Raw genomic sequence first — 22,512 nt, forward strand, 5'->3', positions numbered from 1 at the left:
ATCACTGGGAGGTGCCAACTGAGGGCAGGGGTGCTGATGTGGCAGGGATCGGGGCTGAGTTAAAAGAGCCATTTTGTCCTCCCTGCCCTGAGTCTCTGAATCCCCAGGCCCCCTGGACACTGGGCCAAGGTTTGCTGACCTGGCAGGGGCAGAGGACAAGATGCCACTGAGGCTGAGGCAGGCGCCAGCAGCCCAGAGGATTTACTCACTCACCATTGATCGGCCAGGAGGCTTTTCTGAGGGGTATGATGATGCTTGTCATGTCAGAGAAACGGCCTTGCTCGGGGGTAATTGATTGAACCTCCCCTTTAAGAATATTCAGAAAACTAGGTTCTAAGAACAGGCAAGTCCCGGGCCCTGGTCAGGCCAGTCGTGAGATGGGGAACACAGGAGGCCACCTATAGCCTCCATAATGCAGAAGGCGCAGCTGCAGCTCCTGCAGGGACAGCTGCAGGACAGGGGACAGATGTTGGGGGCAGAGTGGGGCCTGCCTTCAGGCAGATGCAGTCAACTGCCTGAACACTCCAGGAGGTAAGGGTCAGGCCCCTGGTTGGGCCCCATATGCTGTGTGATCCTGGAAGGTCTCTGAGCCTCTCTGGGTGCCAAAACAGGAGCCCAAGTCTAGCCCAGGACCTGTGAAGTAGATCAGAGTCCCAGGTACCTCCCCTCTGTCCCTCCGCTTCCTCACAGTGGCCAGGTGACTTTTTGTCCGTAGGTCCTCCTTTGCAGGCAGGTGAACTGCCTGCCTAACATCCTCCCCACCCCACCCACCCCCACAGTGCTACTAAAAGTCTCTTCAGCCAGCCTGGGGAATACCTAAGCAGTCTTCAAAACCTTCCCACTTTGGGGTATTCTGTCCTGGTGCCTGAGCACCCAGTGGCAGGTGCTGTCCTTGTCTGTGTGTGGCCCCTCTCACTCCCTGGTTTATCAGGATGGGGTGCTTGCCAAGGGAACCGTTGGGGCCCAGCTCCTCCGTGATGAGCAAAGACTTCACTTGGGTCAAGTGGACTGACAGATCATGTGCATTACAAAACATAGAGGATGCCTTCAAAGCCATGCTGTCTTGGCATGTGTCTGTTCTGCCCGACCACTGCTGGGAAGGAAATAGAGGCCGGATGTGCTGAAGCAGGAGTTATACATCTCCATTGGAACTATACCTCCCCTAGACTCTTGGGCAGCTAGTTTCCTGGCACAGGATCCAGTCCTGCAACCTGGGAAGCCATCCTGGCCATGATCCCTGACAGGCAAAGCCTCTGAGGTCAAGTCAGTACCCTAGGTTCTGTATGAGAGCTCTGTCAGTTCTAGCTGCCTTCGCTGCCATTCACTGATGGTGAACGACACAGAACTGTGTTGTTACCCCATAGTCTGGTGCAAGCTCCCACACAGTCTCCATAAGCCCACCCCGATGGATCGGGGACCCCCGAGGAGACAGTAGAGTGGTAAGGCCTAGATGCCACCAACTAACTGATTGTCTAGCCTCTGTGTCAGGATGGTGCCCCTGGTATGGCTACAGGGCCAGGTCAGCATTGCCTCTCCCCGAGGGGCTGAGACCAGCAGGGGTCCGGATGATCCGCTATTGATGAGGAAAGCGGGAGGGAGCAGGCCTGGCCTGGGTCAGCAGATCTGCTGTGTGCAGGATGTGCCTGGCTATTGATCTGATAGGCTGGATTGGCCTCTTGGGAGTCAGTCCATCCAGACACGGCCATGGGAACGGGACTGCTTCTCCATCAGAAGTGTGTAATGTTTCCCAGTGTTGGTAGCAATGCTTAAGCTACTGCTCCAACAGGCCCCTACTCAGAGGAGAGCTGGCCCTCAGCGCCACCCCTAGCTACAAGGTTGCTGCTGTCTTGCCAGTTGGTTGGCTTTGGGTGCCCCAGGACGCAGACGCTCCCATAGAGACCACGATGCCAGTGACAGAGGTGGAGGGACTCCCACAGGCAACGTGAGATCCATAGGCCAGAAAGAGAAGCAGGCACAGGCATAGAAAGTGGGTACGGGGCCCCCAAATGTTCTCCTGAGCCCTGAAGACAGACATATAAGGGAGGTGCCAGAGGAGACCCTGACAAGCCCGACAGCAAATGTACCAGAAGTGAGGAATGTAGCTGTTGGTGACCGGGATTCTGCTACTGGCCCTGGAAAACCTCCAGAATGGCCCCACGCTCAGGTCACACAGCTGGGGCTACCCCTGCCCTCTGCCTGTCTGCGTGGCTTGCAGCTGGTGCATGTGGCCACAGATCAATAGTGGGAAGCTGGTTTACTTGGTGGGGTCTGACAGCTTGTGGAGCTACTCCAGACTGCAGACAGGGCCTGGGGCTGCCCACACTTCCCACCCAACCTCCACCACTAATGAATTGGGAGTTCATCTACAAGGCCTTGGCAGGCAGTCTGGCTCCACAGGGGACTTGGAGTGAGCAGGTGGCTGGTTTCTCCTGTTAGGCTATTACCAACCCACTCGCTTTTGGGGGGGCAGGAGCCAGGACCAAGCCACGCTGGGGAGTTGACACCTCATGGCACATCTCCCACACTCAGGACTCTGATGGAGTGAGAAAAGAAACCAGACAATTCATTGGGCAGCTTTGGGAGCTGAGTTTTCTGGGATGTGAATCTATTTACACGATGTGGTCTAGGCGAGGCCGGTAGACTGGAGGCCACGCGATCTTGGCCAGAGCTGAGTCAGGCAAGGGGACCCTGAGGAGCAGGACTTGGGTATGAGGGGGCTCGCATGGCTCCTGAGGGGCACTGAATGCCAGGTAAGTTGTTTTTTTTTTTTTTTCCCAGCATGGGATATCCCCAGAAATGCTGCCCTGCCCAAGGCCAGGTCCGAGGGGGACCCTTGAGGAAGCTGGTATAGATGCCTGCCCTGCCTTCCTCCTAGGGTCCCAGGATATGTCTGCTTTAGGGTGGTAGCTAGCATCCCAAGACAATATTCCATAGAGAGGGAAAGAAGGTTTTGTTTGTTTGTTTGTTTGTTTGTTTGTTTGTTTGTTTTTTGTCAATTTAATTAAAAAAATCCTTCCAGTCTCTAGTCATGGACCTGCCTGGTGTAGGGCACAGAGTAATCTCAGCTATCCATTTTAGCCTGGCCCAGCAGGTGGCTCAAAACGGAGGTGGGGGAGGAAGCCCTCTGGGCCAAGCCTGTCTGCGGGCCTCCTTAGGCCTTCTGCTGAATGGGTCCTTTTGGACTCTTTGACCTTGACAGCATGCGGCTGGTCCTAGCCTCTCTGGCCTCCCAGCCTTCATGGGCCTCCCCGGCCTCCCTGCCACCCCTGACATCCCTGGGCTTCAGTAGCTCTCTTTGGCTGTTTTAGCCTCGTGGCTTCCTCAGGCACTCTGGGTCTTTCTAGCCACCCCAGCCTTGCCGTCCGCCCTGTGCTGTCCACCCATCCCGCGGCCTACGTATGAGGAAAACAGTGCCTTGAGACAAGGCCTTTCTCGGGCCCTGAATCCCAGCTGTCCTCCTGCTTGGATAGAAAGGGACAGGAAAGGCACCTGCTTTTGTAAGGGCCGTTTGTCCCCCCCAGGGGAGAGCTGCCCAGTTCCTCAGGGTCCGCTCCCCAGCTACCCTGTGGTCACCTTTATGGCGGCATGACCATCTCCTATGATCAGCTTGCAGTGTTGTTACCACAGCTACCAGCCTTGTCCCCGTCACCCACCCTGTCTGTGCACAGCCGCAGCACGCCGATGGGTACCGTGGACCTGGTGATGTCCCCATGACTACGCTCATCGTCAGGCAATCGTCACTTTCCTCAGTGGTCACCCGCTGCCGCTGCTACTTCACTTAGTGGTCACTTAACCTCCATGGTCACCTCGTCCACAGGGTTACCTGACCCTCATGGTCACTTTTTTCCCCCCACAGATGCCACCATCTATCACCCGCAGTAACATTTTAATCTGCCTGCACCGCCGTTCACTGAGGTCTGCCCTTTCTGTGGCTTCTCAGGCTGGGCCCTGCTCATCTGGGCGTGTGTCAGGGAGCCCAATAGGGCTCACTTCCCGGATGGGGGTCCGGGCCTGGGGCCTCCTGGGGGCCGTGGAGCCGGGAGCTCCGGGCTGACAACGGGGGCAGGTGTCACTCTTAGAAGTAAACACTGCCCGTCTGTAATGAATGGCGGGCCGCGGGGGAGCCACTGCGGTATTTAACAGCCGATATTGGACTGTGCGGCTCAGCCTGGAACAGGCGCATTATGAAGGCTAATGGATTTTTGAGGCCAGATTGATTTTTCATTAATTTGGTAAAAATCTTTTTCCTCTCCCCTATAATTCTGTCTTAAAACGCTCCCCCTGACAGCTCGATATGTCACTCCCGCCTTAATGCACGTCTGGCTCAACGTCTGGGGCTGCGGGGGAGGGGAAGTCAGAGCGGCTGCCAATCAACCCCCCAGGTAAACACTGCATTATGCATGTCCATGGAGCCTGGGCCACCCCGAGGTGGACACACCGAGCAGCAGCCAGTCCAGGCTCCTGTGGACTCTCTGTGTGGGGTAGGCCTTGGGAATAGGCCTCCAAGGGCTCCTGGGATGCCCGGCAAGCACTGAGAATGCATGGTGGGAACAGCTGAGGTAGAGACCCCTCCCTGAAGGATGGGACCTCAGACTTGAGAGGCCTCTTGCTCAGCTCCCCGCGTTCCCCACCAGCCTAAAGTCCACAACCCAGCCTGGTCTCCCACAACGGGGGGGCGGGGGGGGGGCGGGGGGTGCCATCTCAGTCCTAGCCAAAGCTCTGTGTCCAGTCTTAGCCCTCAGCAGCTGGGCCTGCCTGGGCTGGGTGGAGCTACCTCCCCATATTCCAACCTACCCTGACTTCCTCCCCTAGATGCTACCAGACTCTTCCCTGTGGTCTGCAGGCTGTCTGTCCTTCCTTCCTTCTTCGGCCTGTTGCTTTCCTGTGAGCTTCAGGTGACACTGGTCTTTCCCTCTAGCCAGAGAATACACCCAGCATCTACCTTTTCTCCTTGGTGTCCACTCACATGCCAGCAGTAGGTCCCACTAGAGCTGTCCACCACTCTTAACCCTCCTCCATTTCCTGGAGTCACATCCCCATGGCTGCCTAGGCCCAGCCCAGGCACTTCAGTGCCAGAGACGGTGAGGATGGTGATAGGTGAGGGTGTTTGTTCATGCCAGTGACAGTGGGGTCAGGCTGACAGGAGCCAGGCAGGAGGAATAATGCTGCTTACTGGCTTGCTCTCCATGGCTCGCTTGGCTTGCTTGCTTTTGACACCTGGGACCATCTTCCCAGGGGTGGTACCACCCACAGTGGTCTGGGCCCTCCCACAGCAATCATTAATCAAGAAAATGCCCTTCCAGACTTGCCCACAGGCCAGTCTGATGGAGGAAATGCCTCAGTGAGGTTCTGTTTTCCCAGGTGACTCTAATTTGTGTCCAGTCGACAAAAATTTATCAGCAGGGCGTGAAGCTCCCTTCAGCGATGGCTGCGATAAGGATAAGGTGATTTTGACCTGAGCTACAGTTGAACGGGATGATAGAGGTTGGGTGGTGAAGCTGGCCTGTGATGTGGGGATGGAGATGGGGTGGGAGGCTGGTGGAGAAAGAGAAAGGGGAGAGGGAGGAGAGAGCCAAGGAGTGGGGAAAAGGATGCAAGGGAGGAGAGGGAGAGAGGGGGTGGAGTTGGAGGGGGAGAAGGGATGTGGAGGGGTAATGAAGTTGGGGGACACAGAGGCGGGGAGTGTGTTCCTAGCAGGGTAGTGCCGGGGCCTCAGGGGGCCAAAGCATTGCCACAGCTGAGGGGAGAATGGGTCACAGGCTTCTCTGAGTGGATAGGGCCAGGGATGGGCCCCCTCTGGCCCTGTTCTACCTGTCACAGGAGAGCAGTATGCTGAGAACATGTATTGGGGATGAGACGCTGGGCTCTGGCTTACCTCCCCCACTCCTCAGAGCTGGGAAGGAAGTTCAGGAAGTTCTGAGTGACCCGTAGGGGTACCGTGGTCCAGAGGACCTTATCCAGAGCCAGAGTAGAGCCCTTGGTGGCCTGGCCAATATCTTCTACTCTCTGAACAGGGTCTAGGACCTCTCTACCCCTGAGGGAGCCAGGTCCTGGGTCCCCAGTGTTCTCCAGGAGTATTGTTGCCTCACCCCGCAGAGATGTAGGTCTGTGTTCCTGGTGGAAGATCATGGCAGGCCACTGTATAGTGGCTGCTGTTTGGCCATGGCTTTCTAGAGGCCTAATGGTGGCTTTCTAACCAGGCTAGTGTGATCTGGAGTGATCCTTTGAGGCTAGTGACAGGTTTTCACTCTCTCTTCCCTATTCTGAGAAACTGAGGCACACACCACTAAACCTCTCTAACTCTGTCCCTTGTACTGGCTTGGCCATCATGTCCCCTCACCTGGGCTACAGCTCTAAGTGGCCCAAGCTCCGGCCATGCCCCTACATCTGTCCTACACCACTGAGTTGCCCAGACAGACACCTCACTAAGCCCCCCCTCCTATGGGCTTCTGACTCAGATGCCCCACCGGGCAGGCCAAATGTCTGGCTTGCATCTTCGCCTCCTTCCTCAGACGTCCCACCCACGTAGTCTACGTTTACTCGAATGACAGCAGTCCAAGGGACCCATTTCCCCTGTCCCTTGCTCTCACGCCTGCAGCTGACCTCACAAATCCTTGGCCGTTGGGAACAATGGACAAAATAAAATACTGATGGGCATGGGGGAGGGCGTGGTAGGGGGAGGTTCTGGGCTGGGCCTCAGACCCAAAGCACACACGCAAAAGGAAGGGGCCTGGGAGGCAGTAGCCCCGAAGGTCCTGAGGCTGAGGCGAAGAAAGATAGCAGGGTCCTTCCACCTGACCATCTTCACTTTGACTATCCATCACCAGCCGCCCCCCCCCCATTCCACACGCACCCTGCCCTCACTCTATCCCCACCCCCACTGCCTCTTCTGCGCCTCCCTCTCCCACATTAATCTCCAGGCCTCTCACTGCTGATTCAAGCAAAACAGAGTTTGCCTTTTCCCCCTCTCGGCAGTTTTTTGTTGGCAAAGCAGAACGGCATCGCGGCATACACATGTCTCAGCCTCCTGCCCAGGGAGCCGCTCTGAGAATGAAGCGCCCCTCCACGCTGTGTGCTGCCTTGGGTTGTCCACATGGTACGTGCGCACAGACACCCCGTTTCTATCAGCCTTGTGTTCTCCCCACTGGCCGTAGACTCTGGATCTGCGTTGGTCCGTGAGGAGACAGGGAGGTCCCTGTTCTTCTCTCTCAGGCAGCACATGTGTGTGACATATGTCGTATCTTCTTCAGGTATTCAGGGCCCTCACTGACCAGCTGGCCCGGTCCCTGTTCATGGCCCGAGGGTCCACCTGTGATCCACAGTAGTAAGCATTATGTGGCTGAGGCAGAAGGGGGCTGCAGTTCAGAGCAGGGGTGTGGCTGAGCAAAAGCTGCCCAAGGAAGGGACACGGATAGACCCTGAAGGCTGGGAAGATGCCAGATAGGTAGGAAGGTTCGGGGAACAGTGTGGGGCAGGGTGGTGGGAAGAAACACGCCAGGGTAAATGGGTCAGAACCAGGCTTGCTCACATTCCTGGTGGGGGTGTCCATCAGCTGGCCCATTAGGGTAGCTACCATGTGTTGTTAAGATTAGGGCCAGTACCCTCCAGCATGCGTGGCCTCTCTGCCTGGCTCCCACAGTGCTGTTTTGTGTTACACACACCTATTTTCCTGTCTAAAATAGTTCATGCAGAGGGCTAGGTAGGGCTTCCGTTACCACGCAGTCCTACCCCGCACAGAACTCTAGATCCGGGGAACCATGGTCCCAGGAGGTCTCCCACCATGGCGGCTGGGCCTCAGCCAGGGACTTCTATCCTGCCCAGGGACGGTGTGTCCCAGGCACTCGTCTCACCCTGGCAGAATGCAAGGATGACCCACTCGGATACAGGGACGCAGAGCTGTGCCTGACTCCATCTGAGAGGAGTCACCATAGCACAGGAACAGCCTTCAGAGAGACTCCTAAAGCGGTGACTTCGGGACAGGAGACTTATGACTTACGGTGGAGGGCTCAGTTAGCCAGGGCCCAGGAACAAAAGCCTGGGCATGGTGAGGTCAGCAGAAGTGGGAGGCAGGCTGTGGTAGCCTAGAGCCAATGTGTAGGTGCTCCTTCTCTCCTCATCCTGACGGACCATTCAAGGTGTGTGTGTGTGTGTGTGTGTGTGTGTGTGTGTGTGTGTGTGTGTACTTGCATGCATGCTTGAGGTAGGGGGTGGGGCATGGGGGGTCTCACCTTCACTATCCTCCCCAAGGGCTGCCCACCCTGTCATCTCTGATTATCAGGTAATGGCCTCCTTGACACACAGTTTTATTAATAAAATTAACAAGTGCTGAGGAGCCTGAGTGACCTTGGCCATTCTGCTGCGTTGGGGATTGTCCCAAGAGGGCAGGTGAATGAGGAGAGGCACAGCTGGATCCCCTGGAGCCTCTGCTACTTCAGAAGGAAGTTGTACTTGGGTCTTCCAGACTCACAATGCTCACGCCCTACCTTCGCCTGCGCTGGACCTTGACGCTGATGTCTGCAGGGGGTGATGTGCAGCAGAACCCTGGACTATGTAGCCAGACCTGGAGCATAGGATCGGGTACTCTCACCTGGGAGCCCCACAGGAAAGGTTGGACTGTGAAAGGCTGTGGGTTGTGGACTGTGGAGCCGGCTGCCTCTCCTTCCTGGGCTTTCCTCAGATTCATGGGGGTTGGAAGAGCTGCAGCATGAGTGCATGAGTGGGCAACAGCTGCCCCCTGGTGGTCCCAGGGAACAAGTTCCCCATATGTTTTTTTTGTTTTGTTTTGTCTTGTCTTTTCTAGTTCTGGGGATTGAACCCAGGACTTCACGCACGCTGGGCAGTGCTCTACCACTAAGATACAGGCAGCCTTTCTGTTTCCATCCTGAACCTTCCAGGGCCTTTGAGGGAGAGCATCTTCATGGCTTCACCATACATAGTTTAGGACTGCTTCCCACACGGCGTTCCCATCCTGTCCCTTTGGAGTCCAGGTCCTGAGCCCACCCTTCTAAGGGACTTGCCAGGACCTGCACGAGAGCAGGTGGAATTGGGCAGCAGGGTGGCCAGAAGACGGGACAGAAGGTGGGACTCTGAAAGCTGGGGCACTATAAGGGGGCTGCAGATGAAATGCTTTTGCTGGGACCTTACACAGACAGAGACTGACCAGCGGGGAAGGAGAGGTCAGTGTGAAGTGACCAGAAGGGCCACTACACATCAGGCAGAACCTTGCTATTCAGGGTAGGGCCCTGAGAGTACGTGCCCAGAGCCACTGGACTTGAGGATAGAGCCACGCAGCAGAAGAGGCCATAGGGCATGGCAGGGGCCAAGAGGCCTGCTTCAGGAGAACAGCGCCATCCCTGCTGCCCTCCACAGAGGGGTAGCTGTACGAGCACTGTGTCCGGAGTGGACTGGGACATATCCCTAGTGTGGATAAAGTGGCCACGGTCTCAGCACTGGGCTCAGACTCATCTCATCTGGCTGGCATTTTTAATAGACATCTCTAGCTCTAAGCAAGGTGGGGGCAGCCTGAGGGCGCCCCAGAGCAGAGGACAGAATGCACTAGGTACACCTGGCTAGCTGGAGCTGGTCACAGGGTGATGTACACAGGAAGATGGCCTCCACTGCCACCCTGGGTCCACAGGGGTCCACAGTGTCCAGCTCAGGGACAGGTGACACAGTTCCTGTTGGTGCAGGGGTCAGGGTGGCTCCCAGTCTTGCTTTGTTTGGTCTTACGGCTCCAGCCAAGGATGGGCCAGGGGCGGGCACGTGCAGCCAGTGGTGTCTCAAAGCCACACTCCCTCTGGCTCCACAGCAGTGCTGGTCGTCGGGGTCCCTACAGCCAGGACAGAGAGAGACGTGGTCAGCCATCACTGCCTGCCCTATCTGCGGCCTGGTTAGAGGTTAGAGCCCTTTAGGAGTGATGGGTGCGTTAGGGACATGTTGGGGGCATCTGGAGTGACCGTAGGAGGCTGCTAGCCATCTGAACCGGGAATGGCCTTGCTGAATGGATGTGACCTCTGGAATAGATTGGTTTGGAAACCTCTCGTCTGGGGACAAAATCCCACTGATGTGGGCTGGGGGCTTCATTTGGAGCAGGACAGTAACCACACTACGGAGGCACCATCACCAGTGGACACTGCCCAGGAAGCCACCTCCACTGAAAGCCACCTGCCCACCTTCTCTCTGAGGCCTCTTGAACACCCAAGAGGAAGACCAGGGCTGGGTGGGGCTGGGGGTTTTGGGGATCTTCTCCCAGGCCAAGGGTTCACCGTGCTACGTGGCTCAGGGCTGGGCAGCATGGACACGACCTGCAGGCTCACGCCTTCCTCGCCCACGCCCCTCAGCTGCGCCACCACCTCCACGTGTTTCCACCGCTTGCAAGGCCGCCCGTTCACGGACACGATGTAGTCACCCTCCTTCAGGCCAGCGGACTGCAGAGAACGTGGGTCGGTGAGGTGGTGGCAAGTACACTTTGATAGTCTAGGATCTCGACATCGGGGGGCTAAAGGACCTTTACCTCAGCCTGACCCCCAGGAGCAACAGCAGCGATGAGGACGGGCGAGTCTCCCCGCAGTGTGAAACCAAAGCCGCCCTCTCCCGGAGTCATGTGCACCGGCCCTACCAACCGCCACCGATTCTTGGTTGAGAACACGGACAGGGGGCCCTGGAAGGAGGCAAGTGGCAGAGGCCTGGCTGAGTGGCAGTCAGTGAGCCCTGACCTGTCTGGCACCTCCGTCTTAGCCCACATACCCTGGAGCAGAAACAGGTGAGGGGCTAAAGTGGAGATGGACAGGGAGGGGGAACTGGCCTGCTCACCAGCCGATGGAAGAAGTCCGTCGCCTTCATCTGGGACAGGCTGGGCACTCTCACCTCTGGGGCTTGGTGGGTCTTGGCTGACAGGGCAGGAGGGAAAAGACAATTGGGACCGAACCCCGGACTCTTGGCCCTCCCAGAACCAGAGCTCCACCAGTGGGGCTTGGCTCAGTTCAGAGGAATGTGTGGCCCTCGATTGCACGTGGGACTCTCCTGGGTCCTCAAAACCTAGCTGTTCCTACTGACAGCCAGGGCTATACTAGTTCCCTGAATATATGATAGATGTAGAGGCTTCTAGGAATCCACCTGGAAGCCCCAGCTGGCACCATGCCTCTGTCCCCTCTTGCCTTTCGAGAATCAAGTCGGGGAAGGCAGTGGCGGGGGATGCTGGCCTGATGTCCTCCCAGGGCTCCACTCCTCAGCCCAGCCTGCCTCCCCACCCACCCAAAGAAGGGTTCCCTATGCAACCCAGGCTGTCCTTCAACTCTGTCCTCCTGACTCAGCCTCCCTAGTGCTGGGCTGGGATCATAGGCATGTGCTCCCACACCTGGCTTGCTGACTGCCTCTCAGCGGCAGCTGTAGGGGCTCAGCCTCGCCTTTTGACCGACACACTCATCCCAAAGCCCCCCCCCCCCCCCGGCTGCTCACGCAGGATGTCGGGGGCCTCCACAGCCTCGAAGAAGTCATCCTCACGCTCGAGCTCTGAGTACTTGGCCAGCGAGCGCCGCAGTGCCTGAGTCACCACGACCTGTAGCAGGTCCACCGTCCGCAGGACCCGGCACAGAGTGTGAAGCCGCAGCGCCTCCTCCTGGCCCAGGATGGCACGCTTCAGGTGGGCCTTGGCTGTGCACAGGCATAGCACTGTCTCACACACACACACACACACACACACACACACACACACCCATATATGCATGCATGCATGCATGCCCTATCAACTGGCCCTTTCAGGCTGGGTGCACGCACGCACGCACGCACGCACACCCCACACACGAATGCACCGGTGCCCCGCCAACTGGTCCTTCTAGGCTGGGTCCCAGACCCTCTGTCTCAGTATGTATCAGGAAGGGGAACGGGCCACAGCGTCAGACAGTGTTGACCAGATTAGGAAAGTTCTGCCAAGCCAAACAGTACACAAGGGAAGAGCTGTCCCCACCCATGTACCCACCTGCCCAGCACTCCCAAGAGCCCTGCTCTCAGCAGCTTCCACCAACCCAGGGATGTCAGTCGCCGAGCGACTATGGGGGCACCCTGCCACATTTGGCCCAGGGCCCTGCCCTGTCTATGATGCCTCACCAAGCTTCCTGCGCTCTTCTGGGTGCTGTGGCAGTGTGGGACCTTGGGGCTCACAGGTAGTTGAGGGCTGGAAGACATGCTCCCGCCTTGAGAGTTCCTCCTTGTCTGCTGCTGGGGGGGTCAGAGAGGCCATGAGCCTGAGCAGGGGGCCTCTGTGGGCGCACACAGGCCTGCGGGGCGGCACACTCACAGGAGCCTTCGCAGAGGGCCATGGCTGCGTGGTAGTGGGCCAGGGCGCAGAAGTGCTCAGCCTTGACGTGTGCCAGGTTGGTCCAGGAGGCGGGCAGGTAGTCTTGGACAGGCGGCTGGGCCATGGCCCGGTGCACAAGCCCATACTCAGCTGCCACCTGCCAACAGGCATGCTGGTGTAAATGGAGGCTCTGCCTTTCTCCAGGCCCATGCAGCTCAAGGGACAAGGCCAGTTAACCCCTAGAAGACAGCCTAAGTTTCCTGCCTATGCACCCAAGGCTCCACCTACTCTGCCCCACATTCTGGCAGCCTCTCCCTAGATTCCAAGCTGAGCCAGACCTGGGCATCCAGGGCTTTGGTTCCTGTTCTCAGGACCTCAAGAACCAGGGCAGTCACTGGCCTTAGCGAATGACATGGAGCACTAGATTGCGGGTGCCTGACTTGGCTCCAAACCCACTCTGCTCCTGTCCCACGGAGGCCTGCTCTCCACTCTTGAGTGGCCACAGCTTGGCCAGCTTGTCGAGGCTCCTGGGCAGGGCTCCTTGGCCTTACCTGGGCAGCTTCCTGGGCCAGCTGCAGCTGAGCTAGACAGTTGTCAGGTGTGTCTGAGGCTGTCAGCAAAAAGCCCCTGAAGATGCACTCCTGTGCCTGCGCCACCATGAGCTGCTCCAGCATGGAGAGAGATGCGGCGCTCATGTCTGGGCTCGGTGCATGGGAGAAGTTCTCCCTCAGGAGTCTGAAGGCCCCTGAGGATGGACAGAGTGCTCACACGGGCAGGGGGAGTCCCCATGCCCACCAGAACTACCTTCTAGAACTTCCCAGTGAAGGACTTATGTGCTAAGTCTCTCACACAGGGAGGCCATGTCCACCAACCCTATTTCCTGCCCCGGAGAGATGGGCACAATACCCCTCCTACTGCGGTCTACAGCCCTCACCAGCAGCCCTCTGGAAAGCCTCAGTGGCATGGCTGGTGCCCTCGGTGCAGGAGCAGTCCTGCCGCGCTCCGATCTGCGTGTGGAGTGCCCCAATGTTAAACAGTACACTGCCCTTCTCGAAGGCCAGAGCCCGCTGCTGTGCCGGGACCCCCGTGAGCGAGTCGTACCTGTGGCGTGGTGTGTCAGGGTGGGTACGGTTCCCATAACAACCGGCCTCCCAGCCCGGGGCCTCCACCTCTGTTGCTAGCCCCTACCAGTGGAAGAGAAGCCTTGGGCTCCTGGCAGGGCTGAAGAAACGTGCATCCAGGAAACAGAGCTGGCTGTAGTAGGCTGCCAGCAGATCCAGGCCCACCTCATCCCTGCTGGGAGTCCTCGTGGCCTGCAAGGGAGAATCCAGCTGGGCCCAGTCCCAAGATCCACCCACCGCTCACGATGCCACCCTCAAAACTCCCTGGGCATCATCTCCGAGGAACACTTGACCCCCCAGGAAATTTGAGGGCAGCCTGGCACAAGAGGCCAAATAGGGCCCTGAGGAGGGCACAGGCAGTACCACGGCCCAGACCAACAGAGCATAGCCAGAACAGAGTCACCTGTTAGTCCAGGTCCTTTCATGAACACTGGCTATTCCTGTCTCCCAGGTTTCCTCCCAGCATGTGAGGACTTCATGTGAACCTCTACACTGAGATCCAGCCTTCTATGACTTGGCTCCCTCTTCGGCCTCTGGAGCAATAAGGGGGGTAGCAGCCCACTCACCTGCCGTAGGTCCTCTAGTTCCTGGATCTCTGTCTCATAGGAGGCACCGTCCTCTCCAAAGTGCTCCGAAATCAGCTCCTGATGGAAGAACAGGTATGGCCCTTGGGGCACTCCATGCCTGGCGGCCTGCTCTGGGGAACGGATGGGCCAGGGGAGAGCAGGTTGACTGTGAACTTGGGGCCAAGGAGAAGGGCTGAGGACCCAGGGGCTGGGACAATGGTGGATGCTGACGTTCTGGTCCCCAAGCTCTGGGTTCCAAAGACAGAACTGGGCCAGGATTCTTGTGGTGCCACTTTTCACATTTTCTTTCATCTGTAACCTTGGAGACTCAGACAGTGAGTCATAAGGTCATGTCATTTTCCCATGGGGCCCTACAGGCCCTGGAAGAAGGGACATGGACTATTTGGGGGTCTGAACCCTCTCCAGGTTACTCAGGAGTCAGTTGTTCTCAAAAACAGGTACCAGATGGGTGACATCCTTGGGCCAGGGGACCCTCTACAGGGGATTCTGGTACCTGATGGTCATACTAGGGTTCCCAGAATGATGAAGCCCCTTCATAGCTACTCTGGGGGCAGGACCCCAAATCCAAACTTTCATCTAACCCTTAGCCCAGGTTGGGATCAGAAGAATCAGACAGCAGGAGGGCAGTTCCTTGGGTGGCAGCCCTTCCTCTCCCCGTGCCTCGGCTTCCTCATCTGTTCAATGGGATAACTCGATCAGGAAGCATCTAACCCCCCTCCCTCAGCCCACTTCAGGGCCGTGTCCCTCAAAGTTCACGGGCCAGCACTTACCTTCAGGGGTGTGGCCCAGTCCAACTCCTTGGTTTCCTTCAGGCCCAGGGGGATCATGGGAATGGTAACACTTTCACTGGAATCAGAAACATGAGCTCTAGACCTATTACCCATCGCGGCCTGGAGTCCCATCCTGAGGCTCCCCCCACCCAGGCGCACCCTCCACACGTATGTGCATGGTGTCTCACACCCCTCCGGCTGGTCCACATCCACGCTGCTGCTCAGCTCTGCCAGTTCCTCCTTTAGCAGCTGCAGGTTGGAGTTGACATAGCTCAGCTCCAAGGCGACTGTCTCTCGGACCCAGGTGTTGCTGGTGGCTCTGGGAGAGGCCAGGGGAGGTGGGGAGACCCATGCCTGAGGCAGATCCAGTGACCCAGACCCAGAGCAGCTCTCCTGCTTCTCCCTAGCTTCAGAGCCCATCCAAAGGAATGAGTGCTGCAGAGCTAGTCCCCACTGCTGGAGTCAGGGTGGCAACACGGAGGTGCTCTCTTATTCTTTTTTAAAGAATCTATTATGGGCTGGAGAGATGACTCAGTGGTTAAGAGCACTGACTGCTCTTCCAGAGGTCCTGAGTTCAATTCCCAGCAACCACATGGTGGCTCACAACCATCTATAATGAGATCTGGTGCCATCTTCTGGCCTGCAGGGACACATGCAGGCAGAACACTGTATACATAATAAAAAAAAAATGTGACTCTTAAAAAAAAAATTATTTATTTCTATTTTATGTGCATTGGTGTTTTGCCTGCATTGATGTCTGTGTAAGGATGTCAGATCCCCTGAAACTGGAGTTACAGATGGTTGTGAGCTGCCTTGTGGCTGCTGGGAATTGAACCCGGGTCCTACTGGAAGGGCAATCAGTGCTCTTAACCACTGAGCCATTCCCCTATCCCCCCTTCCTCTTCTATGATGCCCCCTTCTACAGCTCATCCTCCAAAGCCATTGTGATTCCAATACAAGTTCCCTAGACTATGGGCACAGCCAGCCCTCCTGTGTCTGTATTGGGCCCCAACACAGGGATCAGAGGATCTCTGAGGACAGGGAAGAGGAGGATGTTGAGGGGGTATGAGCCTGGGGCTCTCCTGCAGAGTACACAGAGAGGTTCCTGTGCTTAGAGGAAGCTGAGTCAGAAGATCATTTGCAAGGTCCCCAACCCTGGAGTGCTCGGCCACCTACCATATACAGCTTCTTCTGAGCAGTCTCCGAGGCTCACTAGATACTGCTGGGCCTCTTAAAGGGGTTTGTGGTCCTCTGGCCAGGCACATAGGGGGAGGCCCAGAGGTGGGAATGGGCCTGGTTTGTCTGTGAGGGTCTAGGCTGAATGGTGAACTATATAGTTGTGGCCATCTGCCCATCTGTCCCTCTTCTGACTGATGGCAGGATCACTACCCGGTCCAGGGCCAGGCAGTGACAGGTGCTCACCTGTAAAGGTTTTCAGCACCCGTCCGCATCCGCAGCTCCTTGCTGATCTGCTGGTGGAGCCGAGCCCTGTGGCTCTGCAGCTGGCTGGGCTGGTTCCGATTCAAGGAGTCACAGCCCTGTGGGGAGGATGGCGGTGGTTATGCCCACAGAGTCCCCATCAGCATAGTCGCTGCCAACCTCAGGGGACCTCAGCCTGTCCTTGGGAAAGGAAGTGGTCACTGTGGGCCAGATCCTGAGCCGGTGTCACAGGGAGGGGCTGGGCAGGCCTGCCTGGGAACGTGGGTGAGATGCTTCCCCACAATGCTTCGCAGATGCCGTAGACTCAGCCTCATCCCAGCCATCCAATTGGCCCCATACATCAAGAGGCTTTCCCATACAACCTATTCTCCTAACACTGAGTACTCCATGGCCCCACAGTTTAAAATATGGTGTGATGGAGCTCTGGACATAGCTCTATGAGGAGATGTCTCATTGGCTGAGTGCCCATACTGCTCTTGTAGAGAACCCAAGTTTGATTCCTAGCGCCCACATCAGGTGGCTCACAACTGTCCGTAATTCTACCTCTGGGGGGCAGGATCCAACACCTCTGGCCTCTGAGGATACCTGCATTCATATGCAAATAACCTCACACAGACAGGTACACACATAATTAAAAATAAAATCTCTTAAAAATTAAAATATGTGGGGCTGGAGAGATGGCTCAGAGGTTAAGAGCACTGGCTGTTCTTCCAGAGGTCCTGAGTTCAATTCCCAGCAACCACATGATGGTTTATAACCATCTGTAATGAAATCTGGTGCCCTCTTCTGGCCTGCAGGGATGCAGGCAGAACACTGTATGCATAATGAATGAATGAATAAATAAATAAATAAATAAATAAATAAATAAATAAATATATTTTTATTTATATTTATTTATTTATTTTTTGGTTTTTCAAGACAGGGTTTCTCTGTGTAGCTTTGTGCCTTTCCTGGAACTCACTTGGTAGCCCAGGCTGGCCTCGAACTCACAAAGATCCGCCTGGCTCTGCCTCCCGAGTGCTGAGATTAAAGGCGTGCACCACCACTGCCCGGCAAATATATTTTTTAAAAAATTAAAATATGTTGTAACTCCCCATCAGGAAGCCCTTTCTGATCGCCCCTGCTAGAACCAGCTTTATATGCTCTGGGGACTCACCAGCTCATCTATACAGGTGGTACAATTTGTCTTGGAGGTCTGGCTACCTTTCCAAAGAGCTACTACCAAAGCCCAGGATGCGTTCCTTTTAAAAGGGCCTGGCCTGGGCTCTGCCCACAGGGTTTTTGAAGCAGTGTAATCACAGGCACTAAGAACATGGTCACTAGACAGTTATGGGCCATGAGCCTGGGCTGCTCAGGCCGTGGGTACCTGGTCTGTGATATAGACTAGGCATTGGGTTCCAGTGTCCCTCTGCCAGCCCCAGTGGGATGAAAGCTCCTCCTGGGTAATGTGAGAGAGGAGGCTTGAGTTATCTGTGACATCCTCTCTTTCCAGCCACAGGCTCGGCAGCCATGACCTAGAGGCTTCCTCCCAGAGACTGTCAAGGAGTGGGGATCAGTGGTGCTGTACACAGCCTGAAGTCCTCCAAGTCATGCAGGGTTCTCACCCTATCTGGGTTAACCCACCAGCCTAAGACTTAGTGGTGCAGATTCTGCAGAAGGCTCCTGCCCTGGGAAACATCCTCACTAGTGGTCACTGGCCCTCTAACGGATGGGGGAGGAGGTCACAGACACTCAAAGGCTCTAGTCCGAATGACACAGAGCGGGGTGTGTGTGTGTGTGTGTGTGTGTGTGTGTGTGTGTGTGTGTGTGTGTAAACCCTGGCAGTGCCGATATTGGCCATGCATTCAAAGCATGGCTTACTCTCATGCAAGAGCGGTTTTGGCACCCTGCATGGCTTTAAGCAAGGTTTACACGTTGGCATGGATGGAGCTCCTGGAGGCCATCGCCTTGACTGGAGCCCCAAACTTACTACAGAGCCAGCTTTGCAAGAGAGGCTCGTGTCACTGATGAGCGCCCACAGAAGTGGCACTTGGGCTCACTCTGAAAGAAGGAAGCCATTAAGTCATCCTTGAGTGACCACGGATAGGTGACTCACTCTCTGGGAAGCCGGTACAGGACAGCATAGGAGCAGAGCAGGTAACGGTGCTAGACCCATACTCTACCGCCTCCTTCTCAGGGCCCATCCCTACCTGTGCAGGAAGGACACTGAGGCCCCAGCAGTCTCCTCTCTTCAAAACCACTAAGAAAACGACAAACGTCTTCTTCCCGAGAGCCTATTACAAGACTCCAGAGTTCTAGGTTCTGGTGAGCAGCTAGGACTGGAAACATGCTGGGTAGAAGGCCTCAGCTCAGTGATGGCCTAGGCTCCACTCCCCTCCCTGACCTGGTGGGGAGTTGCAGCAGCCAGCCTCTCTGGGCTCTCTAGGCACTAAACCCAGGCCCTGGGGCCTGTTCTTGGCCTTCTTAACCTTGGTTCCCGCAAGGAGGCCAAGCCAATCTACTAACCTGTGTTGGCAGAGGGCAAGATAAGCAAGCTAGAGACAAATCTATAGGGCTGGATGGATTCTGGAAGCTGATGGCCCACACCCAGTTTTCCACACTGGGCTGAGGGAAGCGCCCAGCAGGGAGGGCACAGATGCTAAGCTCCATCTCTCTCCTGATGCAGTCTCCCCACCCTCTGGAAACAAAAACCATCTAACCATAGATGACCTCCATGATGACAATACCTGCCTAACTCTGGGAGAGCTTACCATCACCTTTGGCAGTGACCCTACCAGAACAGAGCCTGGCCATGTCCATAGAGGAAACAGATGGGATCAGAGGAACAAAACCTCCCATCCAGTGGCCTGAACTGGGCTGTCCCCCAGGATCAGCAGAAGGGAGGGGACAGTTATCCCCATACAGGCCTGGGAATAGAAAGAAGGGACAGAGTAGCCCCAAGCCTGCCCAGGCTCCCCCTATTGAGTTAGCTCTTTGGGGGGAGTCCCATACTCTTGACAGGGTGGCAGCCCAATGCAACATGTACTTCCTTCAAAAGATACCTGCAAGGCGTGGCCACCCTGTGAAGAAGAGTTCAGAGTTCATAGTGCAAGCTGCCTCTGTCTCCCTCTCTCCCCCTGTCCCTCCCTCCCTCCCTCCCTCCCTCCCTACCTCCCTCCCTCCCTCTTCTTCTCCCCTATCCACCCCCCCTCTCTAATACCAGCTAGTCACTGTGGCAGGAGGCATGCCAGGTAGGAGGGAGCCCTCGAGAGATCGGTCCAAGTCTGGGTGCCCTCCCTCCCCGCCCCCTCCTCTAGGAGACCTGAGCCCCACACACACACACAAAAGCTGGATAGAACGAGCCAGCAGCAGCGTGCAGTCTGACACCAGGGAGGAGGGCAAAGTGCCAGCAGACACCTGGGGATAGTGACAGGAGCCTCTGCTTAGCAGCCCACCCCGGGGAGGTGAGTAGAGTAACCCAGAACCTGCACAAACACTAAGAAACTCCCAACACTGTCCCCTAGGAAATACCCAGACTGAGGCCACAGACTGAGATCAACCTAATACCCACTAGGCAAAGAATGAACAGGTCTCCATTCTACCCCTATTTACCCCGGGATTCCTGGAAACCCAGGAACCCTCATCCCCAGAGTCAGGGATTTTGGAGGGGGTGTATGTGCTGGAAAGTGGCCAAAGGACATAAAGTCCAGAAAGAAGGTCTGCCGTCTGCTGCTACAAGCTAACATCTAATGGACACCCGCTTCCACAGCCGTGTATGCAGACGGCACTGCTAGGAAAGGAGGCTACCCAGGTGTCAGAAAAAAACACCTGCTGGGTGGTTGAGGTGAGAGAGTGGGGGCTGGCACCGATCAGAACCAATTTCTTGGTTCTGAGAACCAAGGGGACCTCCTAGCTTCAAGGAAACTATCCAGACCTTGGCTGCGCCACTGGGATTCCCACCGGGCTGGAATACATGCTCCGGCCTCTGGCTGGGGGCTCAGTTTCCCCATCTGGCTTTCAAGGAAGCAGGTCCCAGGAAGGAAAGGCCGCAAAGGCCGCGCCACACAGCGCGGGGCAGAAGGCTGGGAATCCACACCCCTTCTCAGCCCCCACCTTACGGATGCTGCTGTCGTCCTGCAGCCGGGCGCTGTCCTCGCCGGCGCCCGGGTCATCTGACCTCTCCTCGAGGATCATCGCCGCCCGCCTGGATGCTGACCCTGAGAAGTCGCGAGCAGCAGGTCCCTCACGCTCCTGGTAAGACCAGCAGCGGTGCCCGAACTGTCCGGTCCTGGAGGGTCCGACTGACCGGCGCTGCAGGGCGCGGGCCCCGCCAGCAAAACTTGGCTCCGTCCAATCAGAGGTGACAACTGCTCCGATCGACAGCAAGGACTACTAACCAGAGTGAGAGAGAGGCGGGCTCCTGGTAAGGGATCTGGTAACCCTTAGCAACCAGGGCCGCTCGCCGAACGCGGTACGCATGCGCCACGCTGGCTGCTGGGCGTGCGGGGAAAGTTAGGCGAAAGACTTGCAGAGCTGGGGGCGGCGACGGGGTGCGGCCGCGGTCCCTGCTGGGACTTCGGGACTTTATCTCGTCACCCCGGCAACGGGACCCTCCAGGACTGCTCCAAAAATGTTTACAATGGGGTTTTTAAACGGTTTGTTAGAGACAAGTGCTTGTGCTGATTCCTGAACAATGCCTGCTTTCTTCCCCGCACTGCGGAGCAGAGCGCTGCTACCGTCCCCTTGCTTCCAGAACCGCCCCCAGAACCCTCGCCTCCCGGACCTGGTTATGCATTTGCTTCCAGAGCATGCATCCTCATCGACCTGCTTGTAGTTCCAGAACCTGCTTACCTCCTGGACCTCCTGTTTTGAGAATTGGACTTTTTCCAGAACCCGAGCTCCTTATAGGGCTTGCCCTAAATGAAGCTCTCTCTTCTCAGATTCCGTGTGGGCTGGCTCACAGTGGATGAACTGAGAACACATCCTAGGAGTGAGTGGCCAGCCCTTTGTCAAGCTGCTCCAAAGGTCAGCCTCCTCCACGCTGCCCTCCACCCTGGTCACTGCTTGCCCTTACTGAGTCGGCTCAATCTCCATGCCCTCCCCCACCCCACCCCACCCCCACTCCGCGTCTCACACACCCGACTCTGTCATCCCCAGATCTAAATCCTCTCAGCTAAGCTCTTGGACGTCCCTGAACATTTACAGTGGGCACCCCCGGAAATATATCTCTCATGGGCCCCTGACAGCCACTCCAAACTTCCTGGTCTTCCCCAATGGCCTTTTTGAGTCCAGGGCATTTTTTTCCCTGCACCTTCCTGGTGAGCTCAACCTATCTTAACTTCACCCTCCATTGACATCTTCATGGGCAGCTCCCTCCATCACTGGGGCTCTTACCATCCTGCCCTAGTGTGGGTAGCACCACCAGAACCCTGCACGCATAGACCTACACCCAGGAAAACGTGGGACTAAATACTGACTGGTTTTGTTTTTTTAAAGATTTATTTTATTTTAATTCTCTCTCTCTCTCTCTCTCTCTCTCTCTCTCTCTCTCTCTCTCTCTCTCTCTGTGTGTGTGTGTGTGTGTGTGTGTGGTGTGTGTGTGTGTGTGCTTGTGTGTGTATGTCTGCATATGAGTACAGCACCTACAGAGTTCAGAAGTGTACTAGATCCCCTGGAACAAGTTACAGGCAGTTGTAAGCTGCCAGATGTAGGGGCTGGAATCCTAACCTTTGGTCCAGCGTTAGAGCAGTACACACTCTTAACCACTGAACCATCTCTCCAACCCTCCCAGACTAGCTCTTAATTATTCCTTCCAGTGGTCCTGCAGGGCAACTCAGTTCAGAGGGCAAGGCTCTTAGGAGATGAGTGTGGCTCTCAGTTGTTGAGGGTCCTAAGAACCCTGGGAATTTTCAAATGAGAACCCTAGACTCTGTCAAAAATCAGGTTGGAGGGGCAGGGAAGTATAGTTCAGTTGGTAGAACACTTACCTAGTATGTACACACCCCTAGGATCAATCCATAGCACTTCATAAAACACCAGGAACCACTGTATATAAGATCTAGAAGCAGGAGGACCAGAGGTTCAAAGCCATCCTCCAGTTACATGGGGAGTTTGAGGTTAGCCTGAAATCTACAAGTCTGAAAAACAAACAAACAAACAAACACCAACCAACCAAACAACAACAAAACCAACCAGGTTGGAGAATAGAATAAAGCCATTTTCAGATAGAGAATGTAGCCTCAACATTCCCCGCCCCCATTTCTTTTTCTTTTTTTTTCCTTTTTTTTTTTCTTTTTTTGATTTTTCAAGACAACGTTTCT

At 56.1% G+C, this 22,512-nt stretch overlaps 1 protein-coding gene across 6 annotated transcripts; it reads right to left on the bottom strand.

The window, feature by feature from the left end:
* Window positions 1-9,466: 9,466 nt before the first annotated feature.
* Window positions 9,467-20,632, bottom strand: Rhpn1 (rhophilin Rho GTPase binding protein 1). Of its 6 annotated transcripts, none has more exons than XM_059247758.1 (15): window positions 20,311-20,631; window positions 16,196-16,311; window positions 14,964-15,092; window positions 14,774-14,849; window positions 13,983-14,060; window positions 13,484-13,608; window positions 13,230-13,396; window positions 12,847-13,040; window positions 12,296-12,452; window positions 12,106-12,216; window positions 11,458-11,652; window positions 10,813-10,889; window positions 10,514-10,660; window positions 10,266-10,427; window positions 9,467-9,829 (listed from the first exon to the last, which is right to left on the bottom strand). In XM_059247758.1, exons 1-15 carry the CDS (start codon window positions 20,362-20,364, stop codon window positions 9,656-9,658), a joined length of 1,962 nt encoding a protein of 653 aa, XP_059103741.1. In that variant the 5' UTR covers window positions 20,365-20,631; the 3' UTR covers window positions 9,467-9,655. The 6 variants fall into 6 exon arrangements, with proteins under 6 accessions (XP_059103741.1, XP_059103740.1, XP_059103739.1 ...); XM_059247757.1 differs by having other exon boundaries at window positions 12,106-12,213; window positions 20,306-20,631; XM_059247756.1 differs by having other exon boundaries at window positions 20,306-20,631.
* Window positions 20,633-22,512: the final 1,880 nt, after the last annotated feature.

This window comes from Peromyscus eremicus, chromosome 20 (assembly GCF_949786415.1).
Source record: "Peromyscus eremicus chromosome 20, PerEre_H2_v1, whole genome shotgun sequence".
Taxonomy (NCBI): domain Eukaryota; kingdom Metazoa; phylum Chordata; class Mammalia; order Rodentia; family Cricetidae; genus Peromyscus; species Peromyscus eremicus.